The 26777-nt window shown below is 43.6% G+C and overlaps 1 protein-coding gene across 1 annotated transcript in view; it reads left to right on the forward strand.

The window, feature by feature from the left end:
- ACOXL (acyl-CoA oxidase like) overlaps nt 1-26777 on the forward strand; it is a 281193-nt gene that overhangs the window by 200746 nt on the left and 53670 nt on the right. The window contains exon 19 of the mRNA XM_032469554.1: nt 22339-22426. Within this exon, the coding sequence (XP_032325445.1) occupies nt 22339-22426 (88 nt within the window). The remainder of the gene's footprint in view (nt 1-22338; nt 22427-26777) is intronic.

Consider the following 26777-nt stretch of genomic DNA (forward strand, 5'->3'; position numbering starts at 1 on the left):
CGGTGTCAGCATTGATAAAGAGAATTTCCACCAAGTGCAGTGCTAAAACAGTTGACTTGAGGAAACACCCCCATCCCAGCAACATCTGTTTCATCTCCTAATCCCAACATGGAATAGACAACAAGACATCAAGAGACGGCTTTACTTCTCCCGCTTTCTGCCTAGATCAGGGGCTCAGGGCTACCATAATCCTGAAACCAGACCTCTGTTCCCTGCCTGCAAAGGAATTAGGTTCCAAGAGGGCCAGAACTGGGTCCCAGGAAACTCTCCTGCTTCAGTTCATCTCTTGTTATATTGATTTCAAGATCACATCTCCCAGTACAACACAGAACAGGAGGAGGATGAATGGCACGTGGAGATGGGTATTCTCTCCAGAAATACTCTGGGGCAGAGGAGCCCTGGGGGTAGGAATGGTCAGAGCCACACTGATGAGGACCTGCTGGAAGCTGGGCCAGGTTTGTGCAAATCAGTCCACCCACTGGGTGTAGCCCTGCCAGACACCGAGGACATATGCTGGTGGGTTTAAGTCACTCCACATTCCCTGCCCTTATCAAACATGGAGCCAGCCAAAATAAGAGCAGGATGCAATCAAAGACAAAGATGTTCTAGTGCACTAGTGAGCAGAATTAACAACGGGCGAAACGGAATCTGTGAACTAGCTCCCCAAGACTATGGAAGTAAAGGGTAAGGATGAAGCGGCAAGAGATGTAACAGACAGAATGAAGATGGTAGAAATCCAGCCTATGGATAAGAAGTATTCCTGAAAATACTGAAACAAAAGGAGTGGAAATAATAATCACAATGTAAAAGTATTTTCCTTAGTGTAAAAAAAAAAACCAAAAAACAAGGTTTTAATGGGAAAAAAAAAATCTATACTTGAAGATAGCTTGCAAATCTAAAGGGGAGAGCATATATAAGCAACCAGACAGAAAATAATGGTTTACCAACAAATGGGGGAAAAAAAACCAAGGCTGACTTCGATCTTAATTTGTCAGCTTCATGTGGAGTGAGATCTGGTCCTTTAAAGAGGAAACGTCGTGAGCTGAGCATACCATCCCAAACCTAATTGAAGTCGTGAGTACAGCAGTGGAAAGATGTTTTCGGATGTCTAAAAAACAGAAGCCATTTCCCTCCCATGGCCTCTCTTAAAAATCATTCAAAGACCTACTCTCTAGGACATTAAAAAGGATCAAAATTAATAACTTGAAAATAAGAAAGTCAAGATATAAAAGGATTGGTGGTCCCTGCGAATCAGCCAACCAATAATTACGTGTTTTTAAAAATTAGTTACAAAGTTAAATACAGAAGCTAAAAATGTTTCAGGGAAAAAAGCATGAATTATAAAAAAAAAAAAAACCCTTGAGTCATTGGTTCTATAATAGATTGGGTCAATAATATATTTTAATGTAAGATAAAAATCTAAAGTAAAGTAAACACATGCTCAGTTTCTTACTTTAATTGCAGGGTAGGCAAAAGGAATTGTTTTGTTTGACTTTGATCATTAGAGAAACATAGATTAAAATGTTTGTTTCCTTCAATTAAACGTCGACATGAGCACTAAAACACAGGATGCTTGTTGTGCAAATCACTACACAAGACACAGCAAAGATAAATAAGTGACCAGAAGCTTGTGCAGAGACAGAGCAAAGAAGACGCATGAGAAGGCATGTTCTTAGAGGCCTCGAAGACCCTCCAGTGCTGTTCCTTCGGATGTGCTACAGCAAGGTTGGAGGGCTGTTTCAAGATTTCCCACTGCCAGATGCTCCTTGCTTTGAGAATTTCTCCAGATCACTTCCTGTTCATTGTGATTTCTGCTTTGTACCTTGTCTAGTTTGTCTAAGTACACATCCCCTCTCCCTGGTCACCTGGCCCCTGAAGATCGATAATTTGACTTGAACTGCGCTGATCTGGTAATTCCTTGAAAACAACGTTACCATTACAACATGATCCCTAAATTCAACCCACAGTAAGCCACGGAGAGGCATCTTCTGATCCATTTCCACCCTCGGGGACCATAAACCCCTCCAACTTACACCTCTCGGAGATGGAGGAGGGCTAGATGTGAAATGGGTTGTAATATGAAATGAAAGAGGTTTCAGTTCTCCTAATAAAAGCATAGACTCTCATGTTAGGACCCTTCCTTTCCTCTTCCCAGCTTCTGGGAACTCCTGGTAACTTGATGTTCCTTGGCTGGTTGCTACATCCCTCCAGCCTCTGCTTCTGCCGTCTCATGGCCTTCTCCAGTCTGTGTTCAGTCTGTGTGTCTCTTCCTTCTCCTTTTCTTATAAGGACACCAGTCTTTCTGGATTAAGGCCCACCTTGCTCCAGTATGGTCTCCTCTTGATGACATCTGCAAGGACCCTATTGCCAAACAAGGTCACGTTCACAGGTACTGGGGGTTAGTGCTTCAGTACTTCTTCTTGGAAGATACAATTCAACCTATAAGAGTCATTAAAAAAAATGGCTCCAGAGCAAAAATATAATCCAGAGAACTGTCAGAAATGCATGGTCTGAAAATAAAGCCCAAAATGTGAGTAAGAGGAAAGAAAGATCAAGGGTGAGTGTTCCGTCAGGGAAAGGCTCTCTGCAGGGGTGGAGGGTATGCTTCACAGAGCCTCTCAGTCAAAGTGTAGGGCTTCTAGGATGCTTAAGGGCATTGTCCCCTAGCCTTCTCAACACCCAAGAGGCATCAAAGACATTTGTGGATGTGGCTTTTATTGAATGGACTGAACCCCCAAAAGATTCTTAGGAGGCATATAAAGTTTTTAAAAGAATTATATCAGCCAAACATTTTTCAGCTTTTGCTGAAAGGCAAAGAGACAGGACAAAATGAATAGAGCCTTTGAGCCACCAGCCTTCTTCAGGCCGGAAGCCGGCTGAGGAAACGACCCAATCACAAACACGTGTACGTTTCAGGATAAGGGCAGGATTCCTAAGAGGGAAGGACCAAGAGCCCACAGGTGGCATGAAAAGCCATGGAGAATAAAAACTCCTGGGCATGGGTAGGACTGAATCTTATTCAAGGAACTTCTGATAATTTCTCAGCTGGGTTTCAGAATTTCCGTGGATCACTGACCCCTGTCTTCCAACCATGTTTTTCTTTTCTGATCAAGAGTGTAGCGGTTATCCATTCCTGTCCCAGTAATGTATGTTCGCCATGTAAGGGACGGATAACTCGTCTTTTTAGTTAAAAGTCTTCAAATCAGGAGAAATTGTACTTGAGGGATGGCATCTGAGGAAACTTATCTGCCATCTAGACTGGACTTAGATGGTGAGCTTCTGGAATTTGGACCAATGCTGTCATGGGGTGGAAGAGAGTTTTGTGGGCCTTGGGAAAGGGTGAGGATGAGCTGTGATGGACAGGGTCCCAGGTGGCCTTCAAGAATCCTGGCGTCCTGAAAGTCACATCCATATACAGTCCCCACACTGCACTCGGGTTGATCTGTATAACCAATGGAAGTGGTGGCATGTCTCTTCTTTGCATCCTAAAAGACGCTGCATTCTACCTTAGTTTCTACCTCTCTCTCTCTTGAATCCCTCACTCTGGGAGAAGCCATGTCATGAGCAGTCCATGTGACAAAGAACTGAAACTTCTTCGAAATCTATGTGAATGAACACGGAAGTGTTTCCTCTCACCCTATTCGAATCTTCAAAGACACCAAGGCCCGGAGCGGTCAACAGAATGACTGCAACCTCATGGCAGAGACTGAGTCATAAGCACCCAATCAAGGCACATCCAGATTCCGATCCCTCAGAAACCATGTCAGATAATAATATTTTTTGTTTCAAGATGCTCAATTTGGAGATAATTTGTTGCACGGCAATGGATGAGTAATATAGTATTGAAAAGCAAAAACTGTTTGAGTTTTGGCATTGATACACACATTTTTTGAAACAAAATTACGAAGGGAGATTATAGTCTTTAAAAAATTTTTTTAAAACTACTGTTTCCATCTAATAATACAAGGTGACATTTTCTCTATGTCAACAAGAACATGATTCTTTCAATATTCTGATGCTTCTAGTGTTTTGGTTATTATAGACAGTGCCATAATGAACATTCTTAACAGTGCAATTTTTTGACTTTACATCCAAAGTGTTCTTCACAAACTTTGAACCAAATCATACTTCCCCAAAGTCCATGTTTATCCACACTCATTTCTCTAATACTTTATCTTTCCTGTTTTCTCACTTTTTATCTGGGAGTATTTAATATGAAATTAGATTCTCTCTGGTGCTAATTAAGTATTCAGAACTATTTTCTGCTTAAAATTGTTCTCTTCCAGAGAACAAATTGTCCACAAGTGCTGATTTACTTATTTCGAGAAAAGAAAACTTTTACATCCATAAAAATGTGTTTTCTGGTCATAAAAACAAACACACACACGTTAGGCACGTGGTGTGGCAAAGAAATACAAGAGTTTTAGAATCCTACAGTTACATTTTACCACTTCCAAGCCTCTGATTCTACTTCTATAAATTTGGGGTGGTAAGACTTGGTACGGTACAGATTTGTTGCAAGGGTCAAATAAGATCGAATATGTTTTTTAAAAAAGCATTTTTAGAAATGATAAACCTTGCACTCCTGTTAATGATCTGAGTTATTACCATTAGTGTAACCATTTTAATAGTCAATTCAAGTCAATATTCATTGACCGATATAGTTTTCTAGGGCCAAGCATGAGAAGGCTGGAAAGATTTTTAAGATATGCTCCTGCCTTGAGAGAAGTCCACTAGTTTTAGCCCAGGTCAAAATGAAAAAAAGTGCTAAATTATGACAAAATCTACAAGTTTAGGGAAAAGAATTTTGACGTCTGTAGCTTGCATTTGGGGGTCAGCTTTTTGTTCAGCTAGCGGTACGTCGGCTCATGTCTACCGACATTAATTTGGTGTATCTTATAAAATGACCTGGTCAGCAGTTTGAATATCTGACCCAAGTACAGTCTGGACCATTATCTTTGGACAGTGTCCAAAAGTGGGTGATTTCATGTAGAATGCCAAGATCTGGTGAAAAATAACCCTGTGATTTGGTTCAGAATCTTTTAAAGAGGCAAAAACATGAATGGGCTTCTGAAATCTGCCTTTCCGTTCAGTTTTTCAGTGATGCTCTTTAATTTTCCCCAAACGCACATTTTACTTTGGAGACACTTGGCCAACAGACATTGGAGAGCCCATCTGCCTCTCGCCCTGGAGGGAGGGCTGAGGGCTGAGAGTTCACTGTCAGAGGTAGAGGGTCAAGACCACTAGGAAGGAAGGAAGACCTATCATCTGGTGATGCCTTTCCCTCCTTGGTGTAGCCAGAATTTGACTTAAGATGGGACCAGGAAACGTCCTTCTGCGTGCTGGTAGCCATGGAGGGATCCCAGCTTCACAGTTTCCCTTGGAAGCCCCACTTCTTCCAGTTTTCTAAAATCACATTGCAAACATCGTTCATCAAGGTCACTACATCATTTCCTCACGAGTGGGAGAAAAAAAAAGGCAAGAAAATATTCACTTGGAGAATATTTTATTAAGGACGTCTGTCATTTTGTAGAGAAAATTTACGAACAAAAGTGTATACCCTGAGTAACCAATATATTTAACAGATGACTGTTTACTTTCAAGTGTGCATAACAGAAACTGGGCAGGCGGAGAGGTGAGAATATAGATAGGAGGAAAGCCGTCCTGGTTAACCAGGGGTTTTTTCATGTCTGTCTCTCATCACTTGTTACATTAGTTCCCACTGCACTGGTGGTTCCTCCACTTCAGGGGGTGTCGGAATCACCTGGGAAAGAACGATTTTGAAAGTCAGATTCACGTTGTCCTCCTCTGCACCACAAGGCTGAGTCAAAAAGGAAAAGAGAAGTGGTTAGTAAATGAATGTCATGAAGCATCCTCAAAATCCAGGGGCAGTAAATGAACGTGGGAGCAACTACCCTGAGTTATTTTTTTTTCTCATTCAGAATTTGAGATTTGGTTGGAGAAGAGTTGGTGGAGGCTGAAAATAAGGTTTTCAGAGATGTAACTTTCTAGAGCTTTCCTTTTAGAGAAGTGACTGTCACTTACAATTTTTATTGTGGTGGTCAGTGCAGCTTGACTCTGTGTGTGTGTGTGTGTGTGTGTGTGTGTGTGTGTGTGTGTGTGTGTGTGAGACTTTAAAGCTCTTTCGATCTTTAAAGTATAAGGAAACCATAGTACTTCTGTAAAGGCTATCTTTCTAACAGATGATGCCAGCTATTTGGTTGTAATTTTAGACGAACTGTTTCTTTGCCCAGGTCACCTGTTTGGCATTTGGATCTTATCTCTGAGTTCTTGTGTGTAGAAAATGCGAGCTGTCTGTGTTGGTGATTGGATGGCACGTGCATGGCTTATGCAGGAGGTCAGGCTGCCGGAATCGGTCACAGGCCTTCGAGAGCGTTGGTCCAGTGGTAGCTGGTAGAGCCAGAGAGGAGCTGGAAAGTGCCACTGCCGATGAAGCCAGAGAGAAAATCTGATCTGCTTTGCTTGTATTTCTCTGAGAGCTTCAGGGTGGAGACAGGGAACAGAGTGCCAGCAGCTGAGTTGTGTTTGTTACATTTTTTTAAAGCCAGTACAGCAGCCTGAATAGCAGATGTTTTACTAAAACTCTCATGGTACAGAAATGCCAAGAGCTGTGGTCCAGAGACAGATCATCAAAGACAGGAAACGAGATTCGAAACCAAATTTCCTGAGTTCATGGTTTGCAGTGATCTTGCATCTTCTAACTCCCGTGGTCGAGTTGGGCTGGGAAGGTGACCACGAGGCCAGGGCAACCTGATGGAGGGGACTTTGTGTCTTCAGAGCACTGAGCGCTGCCCATGCAATGGCCACCTTGCACAAAAGTGCGGCTCCTCTGCTGACTGGTGCTTGAATTCCTCTGATGGGGAGCATCTTTCCATTTCTCAGTGAGAGATAAGGCTTAAACTCCTGCAACGCCCGAGAGTGGGGAAGAGTGATGACTTCCCCATCATGGTAAGCTGTACACGGTGCTGCTGAAGGGGTTAGATGGTGGTCTGGAGAGACCCCAGAGTGGACAGGCAGGAAGATCCAGGGCTGCCCGTGCCTGCCTCCTGGGTACAGTGCTCCTAAGTCTTCGCTTGGCGCTTCCCTCTTTGTTGCTGGGAGCAGGAAATGTTTCTGTTCTGTGATATTTTCCTCTCTCTTCCTCCAGTTCCATTAAACAGAGTTACTACCAGGAGCTGCATTTTCTCTTTTCCCCTTACTCCTAACTTTCTCCATCTTCCTCTCCAAAAGACCGCCGAAATTCTCTTCCTAGGGAAACCTATCATGAGTAGGGAATGAAAAGGAGAGAAATAAAGGGAAGTGAAGAGCAGGGAAAAGAAAAGGAAGTTGTGTCCCTGATAAGCACGTGGGCGGTGCAGTCATTGCCTTTGGAGTGTGAGAGCTGGAAGGGTCCCTTGGGGAGTTCTAGTCAAACCCACTCATTTACAGGAAGTCAACGAAGGATCAAGAAAGTCAGTGGTTTCTTCCAGGGAACACAATTACCAAGAGCAAAGATGAGGCTGATGTTTGATTATGCAAATGTACTATTTTTCCTCAAACTTTCACCCACTATTTTTAGTAATCAACTTATGGACCTTTCTGGAAACAGTCAATACTGTGGTGTTCACCTAATGGGGATTTTCTATTTCCCTCAGTCCTGCTACATTCGATTATTAGAAGCAAGAACTGTCCCTTCTCTTCCAATTGCTTATTTATTCAATTATTTATATCAGTGTGCATTGAGATATTTATTCTATTTTGGGGCTATAATCCAATTCCATTGTTATTTATTTTCTTGTTCAAATTGTTCCAGCTTTGGCCATTGAAATCTCCTTCAGTTTAGCTATCCCCTGTGTCTCTTTACTATGTCTCCATTTTTTTTTTTTTTAGCACTTCCTTATTTTTTGGTACCACAGAATATTCCAAGCTCATCTTGTGTTTTCCCTGCCTGACCTATAATCAACCATTTCTCCAAGAGTCCCTGGTTCCCTTATTGGAGAATGGTATTTAAAGACCAATATCTGGTTCCTGGATGTGCTAACTGCTACTGGAGTGTCACTACTTGTAGGCTTGTTCTGAGCTGGAAAATAGATGTAGGTTTACTAACTCACACGTTCTCATACAGAATTGTATGTATGCATATTAGAAACTGTGAGTTTATGCTGGTTGTTCTGGTTCCAGTCCCAAACCGCAAGCCTTCCTTCTTTCCTAGTTGTAACTTCTTTTTCTGAGAAAGTGAGAAATCAGGCTTTCATTGTGTTTACTTATTTGATCTTCCCTATTATACACATTAAGTAGTTTCAGTAGTGGTTGCTAAACCATATCTTTGTGAGAAACACATTTATAACTAGAATACAGCATTATCCTTTGTGAATTCAGCTTACAGTATCTAATCAAAATAGTATTTCCAAAATTTCTTCCATCTTTTTCTTCTTCTTCAGTGAGATTATGTTATTCAATTGCAACAGAGTTAAAACTTAAGAAGACAGATATACCATAACAGGTATATTTACCCAACACTATCACTGATTACATTAAATGTAAATGAACTGAATATTCTAGTTAAAAGGCAATTAAATTGTCATAGAGGGTTAAAAATGAGCAAAATCCCATCTTTATGCTTTAAAGGTAAAGATCCATTCAAGAAAAAGATACAGCTTGCAACTAGAACATGAGAGCCTGAATTAATGTCAGAAAAAGCAAACTTTAAGGTAAGCAGTATTACGAAGGATAAAAAGGATCATTGCATGAAGATTAAAAGGCTACTTCATCACGAAGACAATAATCTGAAATAGATAAGACAAAATAATACCAGCCTTACACAAAACTCTTTCAAAAACCCGTCTAATACTGGTACTGAGAACCTTGTAATAAGTACATTATATAAGAATGTAATGTACATTACAAAGAAAAATTTACAAACCAACATTTTTCATTATATAGATAGATATGTACAATAAAATATTAAAGATTGTACCCAGCAATATATAAAAAAGGAAAACACATCACCAAATGGTATTTATTCCAGGAACGCAAAGTTGATTTAACATTCAAATATCAGTCAGTGAAATTTACAACATTGACAAAATAAGGGAGAAGAAAATTGTATGATTATATAATGCAGAAAAAAAATTTGACCACATCCAATATCAGTTCATGATTTTAAAAAGTCTTATCAAACTAGAAATAGAAATTAATTTCCTCAATTTTGAAACAGAGCATCTACAGTAAACCTATAGTTAACATCTCTAATGGAGAAACATTGCACACTTTCCTCCTTAAGGGAGAGAACAAGGTAAGAAGGTCCACTTTTACCACTTCTGTTTGACATTACACTGGAGGTCCTAGCTGTGCAATAAGGCAAGAAAAAAGAAATAAGTGACATAAAGATTGTAGAGGAAGAAGTAAGTCTGTCTTAATTTGCAAATGAAACAATTATTTACATAGAAAATATGAAAGAATTTACCAAAAACATCTCCAAACACGACCAGAACTAATAAATCAATACAGGGTTATAGGACGCAAACTGAATATCCAAAATAAATTTTGTTTTTATATGCTATCAATAAACAATTGGAAAATAAAATGTAAAGTTAAATTAAAGTTACATCATTAAAAAACATGATGTCCTTAGGAATATATTTTATAATAAAAATTCAAACAATGCAAAATCTGTTTGTAGAAAACTATAAAACATTGCAGAAAGTAATTAAAGAAAACTTAAATAAATGGAAATGTATACCACATTTGTGGACAGAAGAAAAATCAGTATTGTCATGATGTTCATTCTCCTTAAATTGGTCTGTAGGTTCAACACCATCTCAATCAAAATCACGGCAGGAATTTTTGTAGAAACTCACAAGCTGATTTGACAATTTGTATGAGAATGCAAATAGCATAAAATAGCGAAAACAACTAGAAAAAAGTTGAAGAAATGTGGAGGCCTTGTATTACCTGATTTCAAAGTTTATGCTAATGCTCCAATAACCCAGACAGTGTGGATCGGCATAAGGATAAACAAACCGATCAATGGAACACTTTAGAGTCCAGAAATTGACCCATACATAGATGTTCATTTGATTTTTTACAAAGGTATGAAGGAAATTAGATGATGAAAAGGTAATTTTTTTCCCCAACAAATTGTGCAGCCAGCAAACAACTAAATGTCTGAATGGAAAAGAATGAACTTTGATCTATGCCTCTTATAACACACCAAAATTAATTTGAGATTGATCACAGACTTAAAGTGAAAGCGAAACTATAAAACTTTCCGAAAAAAACTTAGGAGACTAACTCTGTTGAGTTGGGGTAAACTAAGATGTCTTAGAAAAAAAGATAAAAAGCACTCACCATTAAATTAAATACTGATTGACTGGATTTTTTTCACAATTAAAAAAATTATTCTACAAAAGACACCAGTAAGAAAGCAAAAAGGCAAGCCATGACCTTGGAGAAATTTGCAACACGTGTATCTGACAAAAGACTTTTATCCGGGATACAGAAAGAACTCCTCTAACTCAGTAATAAAAAGACAGAATCTAAGAAAAATTGCACAAAGATTTGAAAGACATTTCACAAAAGAAGATAAAAGAATGGTAATTGAGTACATGAAACTTTGCTCAATCTTATTAGTCATCAGGGAAATAGAAATTAAAACCGCAATGAAATACCACAACACACCGCCTGAAGTGTGTTACACTGAATGATTGATGACGTTCAATCATGGTGACAGGATGGAAAAAGGAGAACTTCCGTAATTGCTGTCGGTAGTGTAAAACAGTAATAATCATTCTGGGAATCAGCTTGGCACTTCCTTATAGGGTTAAATATATACCTGCCCTAGGACCAGCAATTCCCTCCCTAGGTATTTAGCCAAGAGAAGTGAAAACCTGCTCACAGAAAGACTTGTACAAGAATGTTTATAGCAGCTTTACTCAATAGTAGCCCCAAAGTGGAAACAACCTGAATGTCCATCAACGTGAGATTGGATAAGCCAGTTGTGGTGTCTTCATGCAATGGAATGGAACTCAGCAATAAAAAGGAATAAACTACTGTTACATGCAACAATGTAAGGGAATTTGACCGACATTATGTTTAGTGAAGGAAGCCTGACAAAAAAGTGAATAATGTAGTATTTCCAAAATTTCTTCCATTTTTTTCCTTCTTCTTTAGTGAGATTACGTTATTCAGGTGCAACAAAGTTAAGACTTAAGGAGACAGATATACCAAACAGGATGGAAGACTTTTACCCAACACTATCACTGATTACATTAAATGTAAATAGACTGAACATTCCAGTTAAAAGGCAATTAAATTGTCATAGAGGGTTAAAAATGAGCAAAACCCCATCTACATGCTTTAAAGGTAAAGATACATTCAAGAAAAAGATACAGATTGCAACCTCCACCTTCCCTGCAGGTGATGAGGGGCGTGGCCTGAGCGCACTGGTGTCGGGAAGATCATTCTGGCATCAGTGCGGAGAGGGCGACCTTTAAGGTCACAGTAACCATCATCCCAGAAGCACTGGGATCCAGCCTGAGCTGTGGGGTGGTAGCAGTGAGGGTGAGGGGTGGTCAGTGAGAGACTTGGGGTAGTTTAATGGGGAGGAAGCTGAAGATGGAGTCAAAGATGGCCCCAGGACTCCCGTTTTGCGCTGGAGAAGAAAGGACGCCATTTCTGGGCACGAAAACACAGAGCCCTAAGGCGTCCAAGAGGTAGTGGGCTCTGTGCTCTCCTTCCCCATCTCTGTTCATCCCCAAACCCCCATGGGGTGGGTTTTCTGTGCGCTGAACCCCTTGCTGTTCCCTCGCGGCCCCAGGAGTGCCTCCCCCAGCTGTCCCGTGGGCAAGCACCAGCTGAGCTGCTGCAGAGATTCAGGGAACAAAGATCCTGTGGCCTAATTTCTTTCCCGTATTAAATGTACACTATTCTGCCTTATGTCAGCTTTAAGCAGCCACTAAGGGCAGTCAGGTTCCATAACATGGTCTTCAGCTAAATGTGAAGATCGTGTTATTGAAACAAGATCTTTCTTAGCTGACCAGACTCCAGATGCATGCTTGGGGCCTGTAAAATCTATCTAAAGCCCCCAGATTCCCACCTCCCCCCACTTCTATTCCCCCATCCACCAAAACAGTCAGAAGGAACTTTTAAAATGAGGACCCTATTAAGAAAGGAGGAAGGCATCGAATGTTTATTTACGTATCGGTTGAAAATTATCGAAATCGACTTTAGGATCGTATGTTGAAATGGACACTCAGTGACCAAAGAGGCTATGTCACCCAGCAATTGTTTTCTATTCCGAAAGGCTGAGTAATAAAGAGCAGACTCCACTGACATGAAAGGGGACGAGGAGGAGAAATTGGGAAGTGATGTATTCAATTATAGGGGCCGTTTGCCAAGACCCTGGTGATTTCACGTTCTGACAATTTCAGTCTAGCCTTAGCGGCGAAAAGATTCAGAAATAGGTCAGATCAAACATGTATGACCCCCCTGCCTGTCCCCACGTCTGGAACTCTTGTGTGCATGACAAAAACAGTCAGGTGTTCACTAGGAAAGGGCTCTGTCTTTGGCGTCTGTTCATAACGCCAGGCCCCAGACCAGAGCTGGGAGGACAGTGCCGGTGCGAGGAGAGAGATGAGGCTGCAGAGATCCCGGCAGATCCCACCCCCCTGCCGAAACCTGCAGACGCGGTCACTGCTGCCTGGGAGCCCCACACACCTTGCTGCGTATACTCCTCTACTAAATTCCCTCTTGCTATTTCTAAATCTAGTGTTATTCCACCCCTTCCCCTCGAATCCGTTTGTACTCCCACCACCCAGCTATGAGAAGAGGGCGGGGTCCTTCATGTGCTCACTGGCCCTGGTCACGGTGCTGGTCACGTCCTGCCCTGGTTGGGGCAAGGGCTCCGATGGTTGGATGTGCCTGTATGGTGGGAGACCAGAGCAGGGCATCCGGACCACACAGGGGAAGGGGAGCTGTCGGGAGGCCTCTTGAAACCGGGAGGAGGCAGTCGGTGGGGGAGGCAGAGGGCAGGTGGAGAGAAATGCGTGATCTGAAGCAGGGTGGGACTGTGTTCCGAGATTGGACAGTTTGGGGTGGAAGGCGGCTGTGTGTGCGTGTGCACGCGCGTGTGCCTCTGAGTGCACGTTTACTGAGAACCTGCTCCCAGCACCAGCGGGGAGGGTGCTGTCTCTGCTGCTGTGGCCCAGACTGTCTGCACAGGAGGCCCTGGTGTGAACAGCGAGGGCCGTGTGGGGCCAGGTCTGCGCTAACACAGCTGTGCTGGACAAGCTTTGTTGGCGGCTGGGGACGAGGAGCCCGGCAGACCAGACATCTGTGTTCCTGATCTAGGGACAGTTACTGGACTTTTCTGGGACTCACTGAATACCTTGCCTGCGAGGGCCAGTGTTACAGGGCTCGTGGGTGGAGAGGTCCCCATTGCGGGCCTCTTCATTCTATCACACCATCTATCATTCTTATGGTGTGCTTCTCTGGGAATCCCAGCCTTGAACCCCAGCGGCTCATGTCCCCAGACAAGGGCTTGTCCACCCCCTCAGCCCTGCAGCCACCTGCCACCTTCTGAGGGAGGGGAGATTCTGGTGCAGAGCTGGGGCTGGCAAGGGTCTGGGGGTGGGGCTGGTGGGGTGGAGCAAAGGGCCTCGGGTTCAAACTCTGACCCAGGCTGTGAGACCGGCATGAACCCCACAGCTGGCTGCCTCACCTCGGGTCCCCAGAGCCAGAACACAGCCCTCTCCAGGGCATTTTGAGAACATTTACTTCTTCTCATAGGAAACAAGCTGCAACAGTAGACATAAGGGTGCCCTCCTGTGTCCTTTTCTCCCATATTTCTTTTTTTGCTTGTGTAGCAGGATGTTGAGTGAGATTTATTTACCCAGCTCTCCTGGAATTGTAGCTCGGGTTCAAAGCTTAGGGTGAAGGTGTAAAGGAGCCAGCATTTCCTGTTCAGGAAGCCACCAGTGAGCCGCCAGCTGGTGGACCCGCCACCCTGCTTTCTTCGAGGAGCTAATGGAAGACAGACCAGCACCTGCCCATGGCTGCAGGAAGAGGGTGGTGGCTTTAGGGGAGGGCAGAGTTCAGGGCGAGAGGCTACTGGTGGCCTCTTCCCAAAGCCATGCAGAGGAAGCCAAGTTTAACCTAGAAACAAATCCAAAGAGAAAAGAGAGAAATAACTTGGTGGGCAAACATGTGAGACAAGAGTTGAAAGAGGAAACAGGAGAAAAAGACAGAAATACAGACAGGGACATATGATAGGAGAGGAAAAAACCCTGAAAAACTACAAAAACAAAACCCAGAAAAGTAGGAAAAGTACAGAAAGACAGAAAAATCCAGAAAACTGAAAAATATAGAAGAGCGACAAGCGGTGAAGTAAGATTAGGAAGAAAGAGAGAAAGAACTCATCTAGAGAGAGAAATACAGAAAGATTTAAAAAAAGGTATACATAAAAAATACTAGAAGGCAGAGCCAGGTGAGTGTCAGCTGGAGGCGGGGTGAGTCCCGGGAAGCTGGGCCACAGGCTGCACCTCTACAGAGAAGGAAAAGAGGAGGAAAAAGAAAAAAGAAAAAAGACTCTGGCCTGGACGATTCAGTGTGCACCATTTCCATTGCTGTATGAGGTGGTCATCTGCTGGGCAGGTACAGGGCTTACTGTACAGGACAGGGGGTCTCAAGTCTAGGGGAGGGGCTGCTGCGGGCTGTCCCAAGGGGAGAAGCAGAAAGTGAGGGGAAAAATGATCATCTGACTTCCTTTACTTCTCTATAAAATGTTTCAATAACTGCGTGTTGCATTGCTCTCCGTGTCGGATGGGCATGATTTAAAACCTGTGGTACCTAAGGTGTGTCGTAGCATCCGACATCCTAGCTCAGCGAACGTATAAAGGCGTGTACGGTTATTGGTCAGGACTGGACTCTTTTGTTCCATCTGACTCCACCCTCCATCCACAGGAAGATTAAAAGGAAGAGGGCAGACTTAAGAGTGAGCACAGAAAACAAATTCAAAGGACGTAGCATGTGGACTTGGGGCTGAGTACACAAGGAGGAAGGCTTAAATGCTGTCAAAGACAGAAGTCTGAAGGGTGCAGAAGGAGCTGTCTCCACACGGCTGAAGCAGGGCCCCCACCCTGGCTGCCTTTCTCCTCTGCCCCCCTGTTGTGGGTTGAATCGTGTCCCCCCCGCAAGAGATATGTTCAGTCCTAACCCCCAGTACCTGTGAATGTGACCTTATTTGGAAATAGGGTCTTTGCAGATGTAACCCAGTTAAGATGAGGTCGTACTGAAGTTGGGTATACTCCAATATGACTGGTGTCCTGATAAGAAAAGGAGAGACCTGGAGACAGACACAGAGGAGAATGCTTTGTGAAGATGGAGGTAGATATTAGATATTTGGGTGATTCATTGAGAAGCCAAGGAATGCAAAGATGGCTGGCAACCACCAGAAGCTGGAAGAGGCCAGGAAGGGTCATCGCCTAGGGAGCTGGCCCTGCTGATACCCACATTTTGGACTTCTAGCTTCCAGAACTGTCAGAGATTATATTTCTGTGGTTGTAAGTCACCAAGATTATGGGAATTTGTTACAGCACCCCTAGGTAATTAATACAGCTCCTTAGTGTGGCTTTTAACTCTTCTTACACTTACTTGCAAGATAGCTGAGTTCCAAGCAGGAAGACAGGGAAAGGACAAAAGAAGACGGCACCTGCCAGCTCAAGCTCTGTCTTTCATCAGAAAAACAGCAGTTTTTACAGAAGCACCACCCAGTAAATATCTGCCTACTTTTTACTGGCTGTGGGGGTCCCATGTCTAACCCTAGTTGCAAAGGAGTCTGGGGAGGTACTTTCTAAAAATCAACTTTTTACTCTCTCTGTCTCTCTCTCTCTATATGTAGTAAAATTCACAATTTCAAGTGTATTATCAATGTGTTTTGACAAATGCATATGGTCCTAGGATTGCCACCACAATAGAGCATTTCCATCGCCCCAAAACATTCCTTCATGCCCCTTTTTGGCCAGTCTCCTCCCCTGACTCTGACTGATGGAAAACATTTTTCTCTTGCTACAGATTTGCCTATTTATAATTTAATATAGATGGAATAGCATAGTAGATAGTCTCTTACATCTGGCTTCTGTCACTCAACACAATGCTTTTGAAATCCATCCAAGTAACATTGTGTTCGTTTTTATTGCAGGGTACTGTCCCTTGGTATGGATGCACTTCAGTTTGTTTATCCATTAACCAGTTGGTGGATATATGGATTGATTCCAGTTTTGCTAGTATGAGCAAAGCTTCTCTGAATGTTCTCATGCAAGTCTTTGCGTGGACATATGTTTTCATTTATCTTTTGTAAATGTCTAGGAGTGGAATGGCAGGGTTCTATGGTAGGTATATGTTTAACTCTGTAAGAAACTGCCAAACTGTCTTCTAAAGTGGCTGTACCATTTGCATTCCCAACAGCAATGACTTTTAGTTGCTGCGCAACCTCATTCCTTGTATCACCTGCCTTACTCATTTTAGCCATTCTAGTGGGTGTGTGCTGGTGTTTCATTGTGGCCTTGGTTTGCATTTCTCAAATCTTTTTCATGTGTTCATTTGCCATTCATTTGTATTCTTTGGTGAAGTGTCTCTTTAAATTTTTTTTGCCTGTTTGTTTAACTGGATTTTATTTTCTTACTATTGAATTGAAAGCTGTCTCTATAAATTTTACGTGGAAGTCCATTATTATACCTGTGATTCGCAAATATCTTCCTCTTAATCCATTACCCACCTTTTCATTTTCTTAACAGTGTCAGAAAGAGCAGGTTTTTAATTTTGATGAAAATTCAACTTTTTTGTGTCTTGTATTATGAAATCTTTGCCTAACCCAACTTCACTAAAATTTTCTCATGTAGTTCCTTCTAAAGTTTGTAGATTTAACTCTTACATTTAAGTTTATGAACTACTTTGAGTTAACTATTGTATATGGTGTGAAGTAATGGCTACGATTCATTTATTTGTTTTTGCATGTGGATTTTCAGTTGTTCTAGCAAACAAACTGTTTGCTAGCAAACTGTTTGAGTTGGAGGAAAAAAAAAAACTGTTTTATCTGTTGACAAGACTGTTTTTTCCCCATTCAGTTTCCTTGGTGCCTTTGCTGAAAATCAGTTGACCGTACACATGTGGCTCTATTTCTGGACTTTCATCTTTTTTCCATCCATCTACATTTCATTCTTACCCCAATACCATACTGTTGTGTTTATTGTCCCTTCATAGTAAGTCTTGAAACCAATTAGTGTGAATCCTCCACCTTTTTTTTTCGTCAAAATTATTTTGACTGTTCTAGGTCCTCTGTATTTCCGTATGTTTTATACAAAGCTTGTCCACTTCTACCAAAAAAAAATCCACTGGGATTTTGATCAACATTGTGTTGAATATATAGACCAATGTGAGAAGTGACATCTTAGCGATACAGGATTTTCTGACCCACAAACATAGACTATCTCTCCTTTATTTAGATTCTCCTTTTTTTAAACGTCTTTATTGTGGTGTGGTTCCTGTACAGTAAACTACACATATTTCAAATGTACAATTTGATGAATTTTGATAGAGGTGTACACTAATGAAACCACTACCGCAATCAAGATAACTAACATTTCCATCACTCCCCAAGAGGTGCAATTTTTGAATTCCCAATTCATCCCTTCCCACTCCCTTTACCCCCTGGTAACCATAAGTTTGTTCTCTATTTTTGTGAGTCAGTTTCTGTTTTGTAAATAAGTTCATTTGTGTCCCTTTTTTTTAGATTCCACATGTAAGTGATATCATATGGCATTTTTCATCCTCTTTCTGGCTTACCTCACTTAGAATGATGATCTCCAGGTCCATCCATGTTGCTTAAAATGGCATTTTTTATGGCTGAGTAGTATTCCATTGTGTGTGTGTGCGTGTGTGTGTGTGTGTGTGTGTGTGTGTGTATACCACAACTTCTTTATCCAGTCATCTGTTGATAGACATTTGGGTTGTTTCTATGTCTTGGCTACTATAATAGGTTCTCCTTTTAAATTTCCTTCTGCAGCGTTTTTTTGTTTTGTTTTGTTTTGTTTTCATGTATAGATCTTGCACATATTTTGTAAAGTGTACCCATAAGTATTTAATATTTTTGATGCTACTGCAATGGCATTTTAATTTCAACTCCTATTTGTTCATTTTGAGAATACAGAAATACAGTAGACTTTCGTATATCAAAGTTTTGTATCTCATGACTGCTTAATTAGCTTATTATTTCTGATAGGTTTGTTGTATATTCCTTAGGATTTTCTACATAGAAATTCATGCCCTTTTGGATGAAGACAGTCTCACCTACTTGTTTCTAAACTCTAGACCTTTAATTTCTTTTTCTTGCCTTATTGCCCTGGCTAGAACCTGCAGTACAGTGTTGAATAGAAGTGGAGATAATAGACATTCTTGTCTTTTTCCTGGTCTTAGGAGGGAAACACTCAGTTCTTTGCTATTAAATGTGACCTTAGCTGAGGGTTTTTTTGTAGATCCTCTGTAGGGAGGTAAGTGTTTTTAACTGGCTTATATTGCTGCCCGAAGATATTTTGGGTTTTTCTGGAAAAGAGGAAGGGGGAATTGGTATGGGCATCCATCAAAGGTGAAGCAGCAGGGGTTTCTTTATGAGTTCAGCTCTGTCTTGGCTGTGTGATGACTTAATAGGCTTAGAGGCTTTCAGTGTGGGGAGTGGGTCACATTAAACATGACCAGGTGTAACAGTGCATCTTTATAAACTGTATATTTGGCAGGCACAGGTGTTGCCAGAGAACTAACTCCGCATCAGTCCACTGGGAGGCAGTGTACCCTGTGGTTAGGAACATGGGCTCAGAAATCTGCGCCCAGTCTGAAGCCACCTCTGCAACCCTGGGCAAGTTCCTCAACCTTTCTGTGTTACAGTTTCCCACCTGCAAAATGAGGATAATAAAAGATATCAGTAATACATACCTCCAGGGCTTCTGAAGCCTAAACGAGCAAATGCAGTGAAAGGGCTTAAGACAGTATCTGTTGTCTGGTGCATTTTAAGAAGGATTTAGTTTGCATGAGGCTAATTTAGACACAAGTTTTTAGCAGCAGGTTTACTGCTTGAAGTAAAGAACAACTGTATCATTTTAAAAAACGCTTTCTCTTGAAACCTTGTGTTAAGACATTGTGACATTGGAGGGTTAGATATTTGATTTATGTCGTTTTACAATGTTCTTTGTGCAACTAGTACATTGAAAATCCCTGTGTGTTGCATGGGCAGTTACCAGCAGGGTTACAGTTGTGGGCAGTGACCTTCTGCAGTTAACCCTGAGTCTATAGTTGGAGGCTGAACCCGAGTTTGATCTTCTGGTCTGTTCGTTTCGACCACTGGAGAGTGGGATGGCGTGTGCCCCGCCTAGGCATGTGGACCGCTGTGCAGCCTCTAGTCGGCTTCAGGCTATCATTTCCTGCCAATAAACTAACTCAGGGGGCCAGAGACTTCTCAGTCGGTTACTTTCCCGGGCATCTGCCCTCGTAAAGCTGCCTTCCCATCACCACGTTCTAAGCCCTGGGTGCCGTCCTTCAGTGGGGGGTGAATCCTGCAGCCTTTCTATCTGGGAAGTGGGGGGGCCAGGGAGCCACTTGCCAGCAAGGGTGAGGTTACCCTGAGCCTTCTTGAGTGAGTCCTGCAGCCGCACCGTGATGCTGGCGTACAAGGAAAAACACTTAGGAGCCGGCTAGCAGGCCTTCAAGGGGCCTTTCCCCTTAACTTGAACTTGCTTTTTACTTTTGCCTCATCCTGTTGGAGGGGTTCAGGAACAGTAAGTTTTGCAAGGGGCCGTCTGCAAGGTTTTCCCGTTCGATGTCCCTCCTTCAAGCAGGGTTCTATGTTGTCCGGCCAGTTTTCTGACTCTGGTTTTCTCTTGATCGGGCCAATGAAAACTTAGTCTATACATTGACTTCTAAAAAAATTTTTTAGATGTTCGCAGTTCTGTTCAGACAGATCCTTCCTCTCTCCTTCCCATGCAGTGGTGGTTGCAGGTTGGGGGTGGTGGTGCAGTCGACGCGGGTTCAGGAGAGCCTGTCCGTCAGGCTCTGCCCGACACAGATTTCCTGGCGTCTTCCTCCATTGTGGGATGGGAGAGTTCCAGGACTGTGTTTAGCCAGCTCTGGTCTTCTCCCTTGCCAAAGGTGTTCTGTGGGCTGTTCCCTGAGAATTTCCTACCTCCATGGTGCCCATGACACCCATGTAGGGGTCAAGACAGACAGCATCCTCTCCCTCCACCATCTTGAGATGCCCCAGTTAGGTGGGGACCCCGAGGCACACGTGGCATGGTCCTCCGAACTGTGCCTGCCGCCCCAGGTAATCATGCTAAATTATACATAGGTAGAGGTTTTCTGCAACGCCAGCCTTTCCACTGGAGCACAAAGCACTCTCACAGGAGGGGTTTCACCAAGGAGTCCTCCAGGCCCCCCAGGTACTGTGCAGGTGCGGGACGCAGATCATCCTTCAAGCAGAAGACTCTTAAATAGAAAAGAAAAGAGAAGAGAAGAGTAAAGAAAAGAAAAGAAAAGAAATGAGAAGAAGCTACATAGGCTGACTTCCTACTAGAGTGTGATATCTTTGAGCAGAGGATTGCTCAAAGTGTAAATATCAAACCCTTAGATTTTCAAAACAGAGAAAGCAAGAACAAACAAAGAAAAGTCCGAAGTGCCCAATTTAATACTCTTCTCTGATCAGATAAGAATCTGCCTTCAGCTTCACCTAAGTGATTGTAACTGCCAGCTTCGTGATTTGGCATTTCTTTTCCATGTATTTTCTTCCTGCTAAATTTTTTCACTTCCCTCCCATTAAAACATGAAACAAAGCAAAACAAAACAAAACAAAAAAACAAAAAAAAACCCCCAAAAAACAAAAAACTTCCTTCATTAGAGTGACTGAAAGACAATCTTATAGCAAATAACCCTCCAAAAGTTACTCATTAGATACATAAATGACATAAACGTACTGAATCCGTTTCCTCCTTTATGTTAATTCCTTGCACATATCAAACTCGGCCACTACCACATGCCAACTCTGTGGAACAAGCATTCAAGAAACAATTTGATGAGAACTTTTAAGATCTACTCTCTTAGCAACTTTCAAATATACAATGCAGTTAATTTATTAACTATAGTCCCCATGCTTTCATCACAAGAAATTTTCATAACTACGTTTGGGGGTGGGTGTTAACTGGACTTATTGTGAAGATCATTTCACGTTATATACAAATATGAAATCACTAGGTTGTATACCTGGAATTAATATGTTTGTCAATTATATTTAAATTAAAAAAATGTTTTAAAGGCTCAAAAGTGAAATAATTTGTCTACACCACAAAGGTAAGATAGTAACGGGGTTGTTGTTTCAGTTTTTATCTCTCAAGCCCTGAAGTCCGCGGTCTTTCTGTTACAAGATTCCTCTAAGAATGAGTATGTTTGTTTCTGTAAGTCAGAAGGCATGTTGTTATGGACTGAATGTCTGTGTCCACCCCTCACCAAATTCATATGTTGAATTCCTCCTTCCCGACGAGATGGGGCCTTTGAGAGGCAACCCTAATCCCTTTAGGGTTAGATTAGGTCATGCGGGTAGAAACTTCATGGTGGGATCAGTTGCCTGATTAGAAGAGAAAGAACGAGATCACTCTCCCTCGGCCACAAGAAAGCACAGGAAGAAGGCAGCCGTCTGCAAGCCAGCAAGAGGGTTTCCCTAGAACCTGGCCACGCCGGCACCCTGATATTGGACTTTCCAACTGTGGGGAAAGGAATTTCAAGCAAAAGCTTTTAAGCAAATTTGGGGGAAAAAAAGGGAAAGAAAGAAGATAAGAAGTAATTTGAAGACCTGTGGAAGTACCTGACTGCAGTGGGAGGCAGGAGGGAACACAGATGGGTCGGTTTTGTTGCGGGTTAGATGTAAGCATACAGTTGTGGTGTTTTCTCCAGGCAGAGTGACCCGATTAACCACGGCTCGCTTTATCTGCGCAGGCGCCCTCTGCTTCAGATCGTTTCTTCAACGCTTGTTAACGTCTCAAGAATTGGCGACTGGTGGTGGCCACGTTTGACATGTGTGGGGAATTGATAGAAACATATAAATAGGACTCACAGTATGTTCACGGCATTTCTTTATCTAACTAACAGCACTGGGGGTGACAGAGGCCAGCCTGCGGTAGTCCTTGCACGCAACACACCCCTGCTTGGTGTTTTTCTGAAACGTGTGCACCTGCCCTCTGCCTTGATGGTAAGTTCAATTTTCTCAGAATATCACCAGTGGTTATTTTTCTTCTGTCAACCTGACAGGTGACAACCAAGAAGGAGGACTTCTTCAGTGCCTGGAACTCGTGTCTTCACCACATCACCTGCCTGTCTCTGGCGCACGTTCACAGAGGTCAGTGGGCTCCTGTCAAATATCCATGACTGAGGGACTCTGTGGTCACCTGGGAATCTGACTCGGCAGAGAATGGACAGTCCCCACTCTGGCCTGAGCTCTCGTGTGGAATTTAGGGTCCCCAGATAACTCCCACTTACTAGGAACACTGACCAAATGACACCCGCTAAACCCAATGCTAAACCCCAGTGACAGTGCACTTAACACGATGTTGCAGTCACCGGCATCGCTTGTCGGGAGGCAGCTGGCTAAACATTGGCCCCAGCATGACTGCTATTCCCAAATAAACAAACAGTTTGGGGCGGGTGGAGGATGCATAAACTGAGGGCTGTTTTAATGGGATCACTGTGTGACCAAGTCCAAGCTCAGACTGCTCAGCACACAACAATCTAGAAGTGAGTTGTTGGGCAAGGAACAGCGACATTATTCAGAAAACCAGCAGACCGAGAAAACGGTGGACGACTGTCCAAAGAGCCATCTTGCCCGAATTAGAATCCAAGCTTCTTTGATACTAAAGGGGAGGAAGGAAAGTCAGACATTTCCTGGGTCCAGTCAGCCTCCAGCGGGGCTGTGTTCATTTCTCCCTGCCTGCCGTCATTCCTGGGTGGCCGGTCAGGATGTTCCCTGTGAGCCAAACAAAGGTATTTAGCTTAGCGCTCATTAGCAAGGTCCCCAGAGATGGGCCATTAGGTATAATTTAAACTTACAGACAACGTCCCTTTAGCGATTAACCAGCAATAGAGTACAAAGTTTACAGTAAAAGAAACAGATCTAATGGAGTCAGATTTGTTCTTCCCTGTCACAACCGCCTGAAGGATTTCAAGGAGCACAACTAGCTACTTAACCCTAACCCCCAGTTAGCCAGGGACTGGTTCAGCCTTTTTAAAGCCGTGGTTCTCAACCAGAGGTGATCGTGCCCACAGTGAGGACAGAACAAGAATGCTCAGGTGACCGCTCCAAGAGCGCGGGCTCTTCCATCACGGGGTGGAGGTGGTCGCCAGGAGCGCCACACCCAGGGCCAGCCCCCACGCAGGGACCACGCCTTGTGAGTCCCACGGCCTCACCAACGTCCCAGACTCCGACTTCTACCTTCTGCTCCCCGGGGCAGCAGGGGAAGGAGGAGGAAGGAGCGGGACCGAGGAGGTAAAGGAAAGAGCAGAATGTTCCCTCTCCCATGAGTCATGAAGGAACAGGATGGGGTTCCCTGATTTGCAGATGCAGACATTTTAATTTGTCTGCACACTCACTGTGTATGAGGCTCTGGGGAACTGACTCTCCTTAATGGCACTCAAAAGTGACAGATACAGAAACCAGAATGCCAGTTCATTCATCACAGATCCAAAGCCAGCTGCTGAATGGTCATGCGTGTCCTCGCTGTGGGGACAGCTCCACCTGGAATTCAGTCACACAGGTGCAGAGCGTGGGCTGTCTGGGCAGCTCTTGGTGGGGGATCTGACTTCTGTGCTCTCCAGCCACAGACGCCTGGAGCCCACGGGGCTGCTTCCCGGACTGCCCGGGTGCCTTTGGTGCCTAACTCACCCCTGGAAAAACCACCCTTCTTTTCTGCCAGTGGGTTCTTCTTCCTGATTTGTTGAAACACATCTGGGATGTGAAATAGCACTCAAGACACCTTATTGGAAGGCGTGCATGTCCCAGAGCTTCTCCTCCACTTCGTGTAAATTTTCATGGCTCTGTTCTCAAGGGTGCTGTGACCCCAGCATCTGGGGTCCTCCCTCTGGGCTCCTGTGAACGGACCACAGACCTTGCCCTTCTTGGGACACGAGGATGAACTGCTTGGACTGCAGGTCTCACCTTCATTTACACAATGTAGGTAATTTGATATTTACACCATGGGGCTGTTGAGAAGATACTAGAAACCCCTTACCTTCGCCTTTGACCATAGTTAGTGTCCAATAAAACTTCTTTTTAAATTGTTGTTAATTTCTCATCTACACAAACCTTAGTTGCCTTCACTGAAGTGGAACATTTAGACCATTTTCCACGAGAGGAAGGAACAGAGAAAGGTTAAACAGGGTAGGTTCCAACATCTGAAGTCTTAACACCGGGGAGAAATGTCACGGGTTTGATGTTGCCACAGCAGGAAAGAATTCCAAGTCAGTTCTGAATCTTTTATTGGTTAATAACCATGCAAAGCAAAAGAGATTGTTTTCAGGAAATTGGCCTCTGGTTCGATGACAGACGAAGAGGGTTTGGCTGTCTAAAGTAACCGAAGGGAAATAAGAATCACAAGAGAAATAATAGGACTCCATGACAGCATCTAGAAATCCGAGGAAGGTTCTGAATTGGAGAAATCTATCCACAATGAGGAGGTTTGTGCAGATACAGGATGGATTCTAACGGCAGGAACGCACCTCACGCGCTACCCGGGAAGATTTAGTCGGCTTGTCATTGTGTTCAAATAGCACACTCCCCCCTGGCAGAGGTCTCGAGGGGCCGGGAGAAGAGGTGGACGGAGCCCATCTGTCTTGGGTGACTGGGCCCACATGTTGCCTTTGGAGACTTTTGATGGAATCGCAAAGAGGGGAGGGAAGGATCAGGCTGTGAAGGCACAGACCTTAGCGTCACCCCAGATGAAAATGAACTCCGCATCTAGCCATTTTTATTAGGAACAAATGGGAAAAAAAAAAAAAAAGCCTTCTGGCATCAGTATCCGTTTGTCACCTGAAGACTTAGGAAAACCACGTCTGAAATAAAATAAAAATGTTAAGCAGTCTCTGGTGGTTTCTAAAGTGGTATGTAACCATTAGGATGATAAATTACGCTTTTTCTTTGATATACATTTTTATGTCACCCTAGAAATAGCAGTTCTGAAGCACGGTGCCGTCTGAACCCCGAAAGGTGTACCAGTTCCTAAATAACAACAAAAAAGAGAAACTAAGCACTTTTATTAAATAAATTACCTCCAGCATTCTCCAGCTCCGTGCAGAATTATCTCCTGGTTTTCTCCTTCTCAAAGCTTGGGAAGTCCTCCTTATGCTGCAGGAAGTCCCTTTTCTGGTTCTTAAAGTGACTAATAATTTAGGATGTTTGCATCAAGAGTAGGCTGTAATTATGGTTAGAATAGATAAATAGTGTGGATTTCTGCCTACCGGAGGATTAATTTCAGACTCGCCTCAAGGATGTACTGGCTTCCAAACAAGGTTTCCTTGGTTAATAAAAATGTGATCACATGCAGGATTAAAGCGTTATTTCTGTATTTTTATCTGTGAGAGCTTTCTCCGGTATTCGTCATGAGATCAGCATTTTCCTCCCTATTGTTAATGGGGCTATTCTTTCTATAAATTGCGTTCACCTTGATTCAGTTTTAGCTTTGACATTCATCTTCCAGGAAATTGTGGGAACACACTTACCCCTTCCTTGAATGTGCATGACTTTAGGCGAGCTCAGAAAAATAAAATGTCACAACTTCATCCAAAAGTCCTGTGTGAGTTTAGGAACTTGTCGACCCCTTATATTCAATTCCAGAAGTTTCCCCCAAACCCCAGCTCCTCCCAGCTTGAAGGGCAGACATGACCTCTGAGGTAGAATCAGAAGTCGAAAGTCAGCATGTCTTGTTCTTTGAATAGTGGTTTCTGCCCTGTTCTGCTGTTACCGCTGGAGACGGATGCCTGGCAGGCGGGGAAGGAGTGTGAGGACCGCGGGTCCTGTGCTGGCTGTGACAGCCTGTGTGCCAGCCTCTCCCGTCCACACCCTCTGCTGGGCGCACGAGCTGAGGGCCGTCTAGTGAGCCCTGAGTAGGTGGTCTGAGGGAGGAAGGAGCTCGGGGACCGCTGCCCCTGCTGCCGCCCTTCCTCTTGGTCTGGCGCTCACTACATATGCGGGCAGAAGCAGAGGACGGGGAGTCTGGAGATCCAAGAGTGGGTGCGATGTGCTGCCAGATCCCAGCAGACCAGCATGTTGGAGGCCCCAATGTTGGAGAAGAGAAGGACCGTCTCTGGCCTTGTCATCTCTGACCTGTCACATGGCGGGGGAACACATCTCAGACCCATCATTCCTGCCAGCAGAAGGTGCACCTGGGAGTTGGTGGCTCCGTTTTTGCGCACACGATGGCTGGGAGAGGCTTGCTCAGATGGGATGTTCTGCGTACTCCGTGGGACTCTCTGAGTCTCCAATGCCCCAAGTCTGGGATAGCGGAGAGGCGCTTGCTGGGAGCCCAGGAGGTGGGAACATTTGGGAAGAAGGAACGTGAGAACTGGCACAACGTTGGGAAACGGAGAGGGAGAGAGAAGGCGCGGACGCGCCTGGTGGAAAGGAGACCGTCTTAGGTCCCAGGCAGCGGGAACTTCATGCTTACATAAATGATGGCTCTTAAAAACTGACCCTGGAGCGC

Source organism: Camelus ferus, chromosome 28 (assembly GCF_009834535.1).
Source record: "Camelus ferus isolate YT-003-E chromosome 28, BCGSAC_Cfer_1.0, whole genome shotgun sequence".
Lineage (NCBI taxonomy): Eukaryota > Metazoa > Chordata > Mammalia > Artiodactyla > Camelidae > Camelus > Camelus ferus.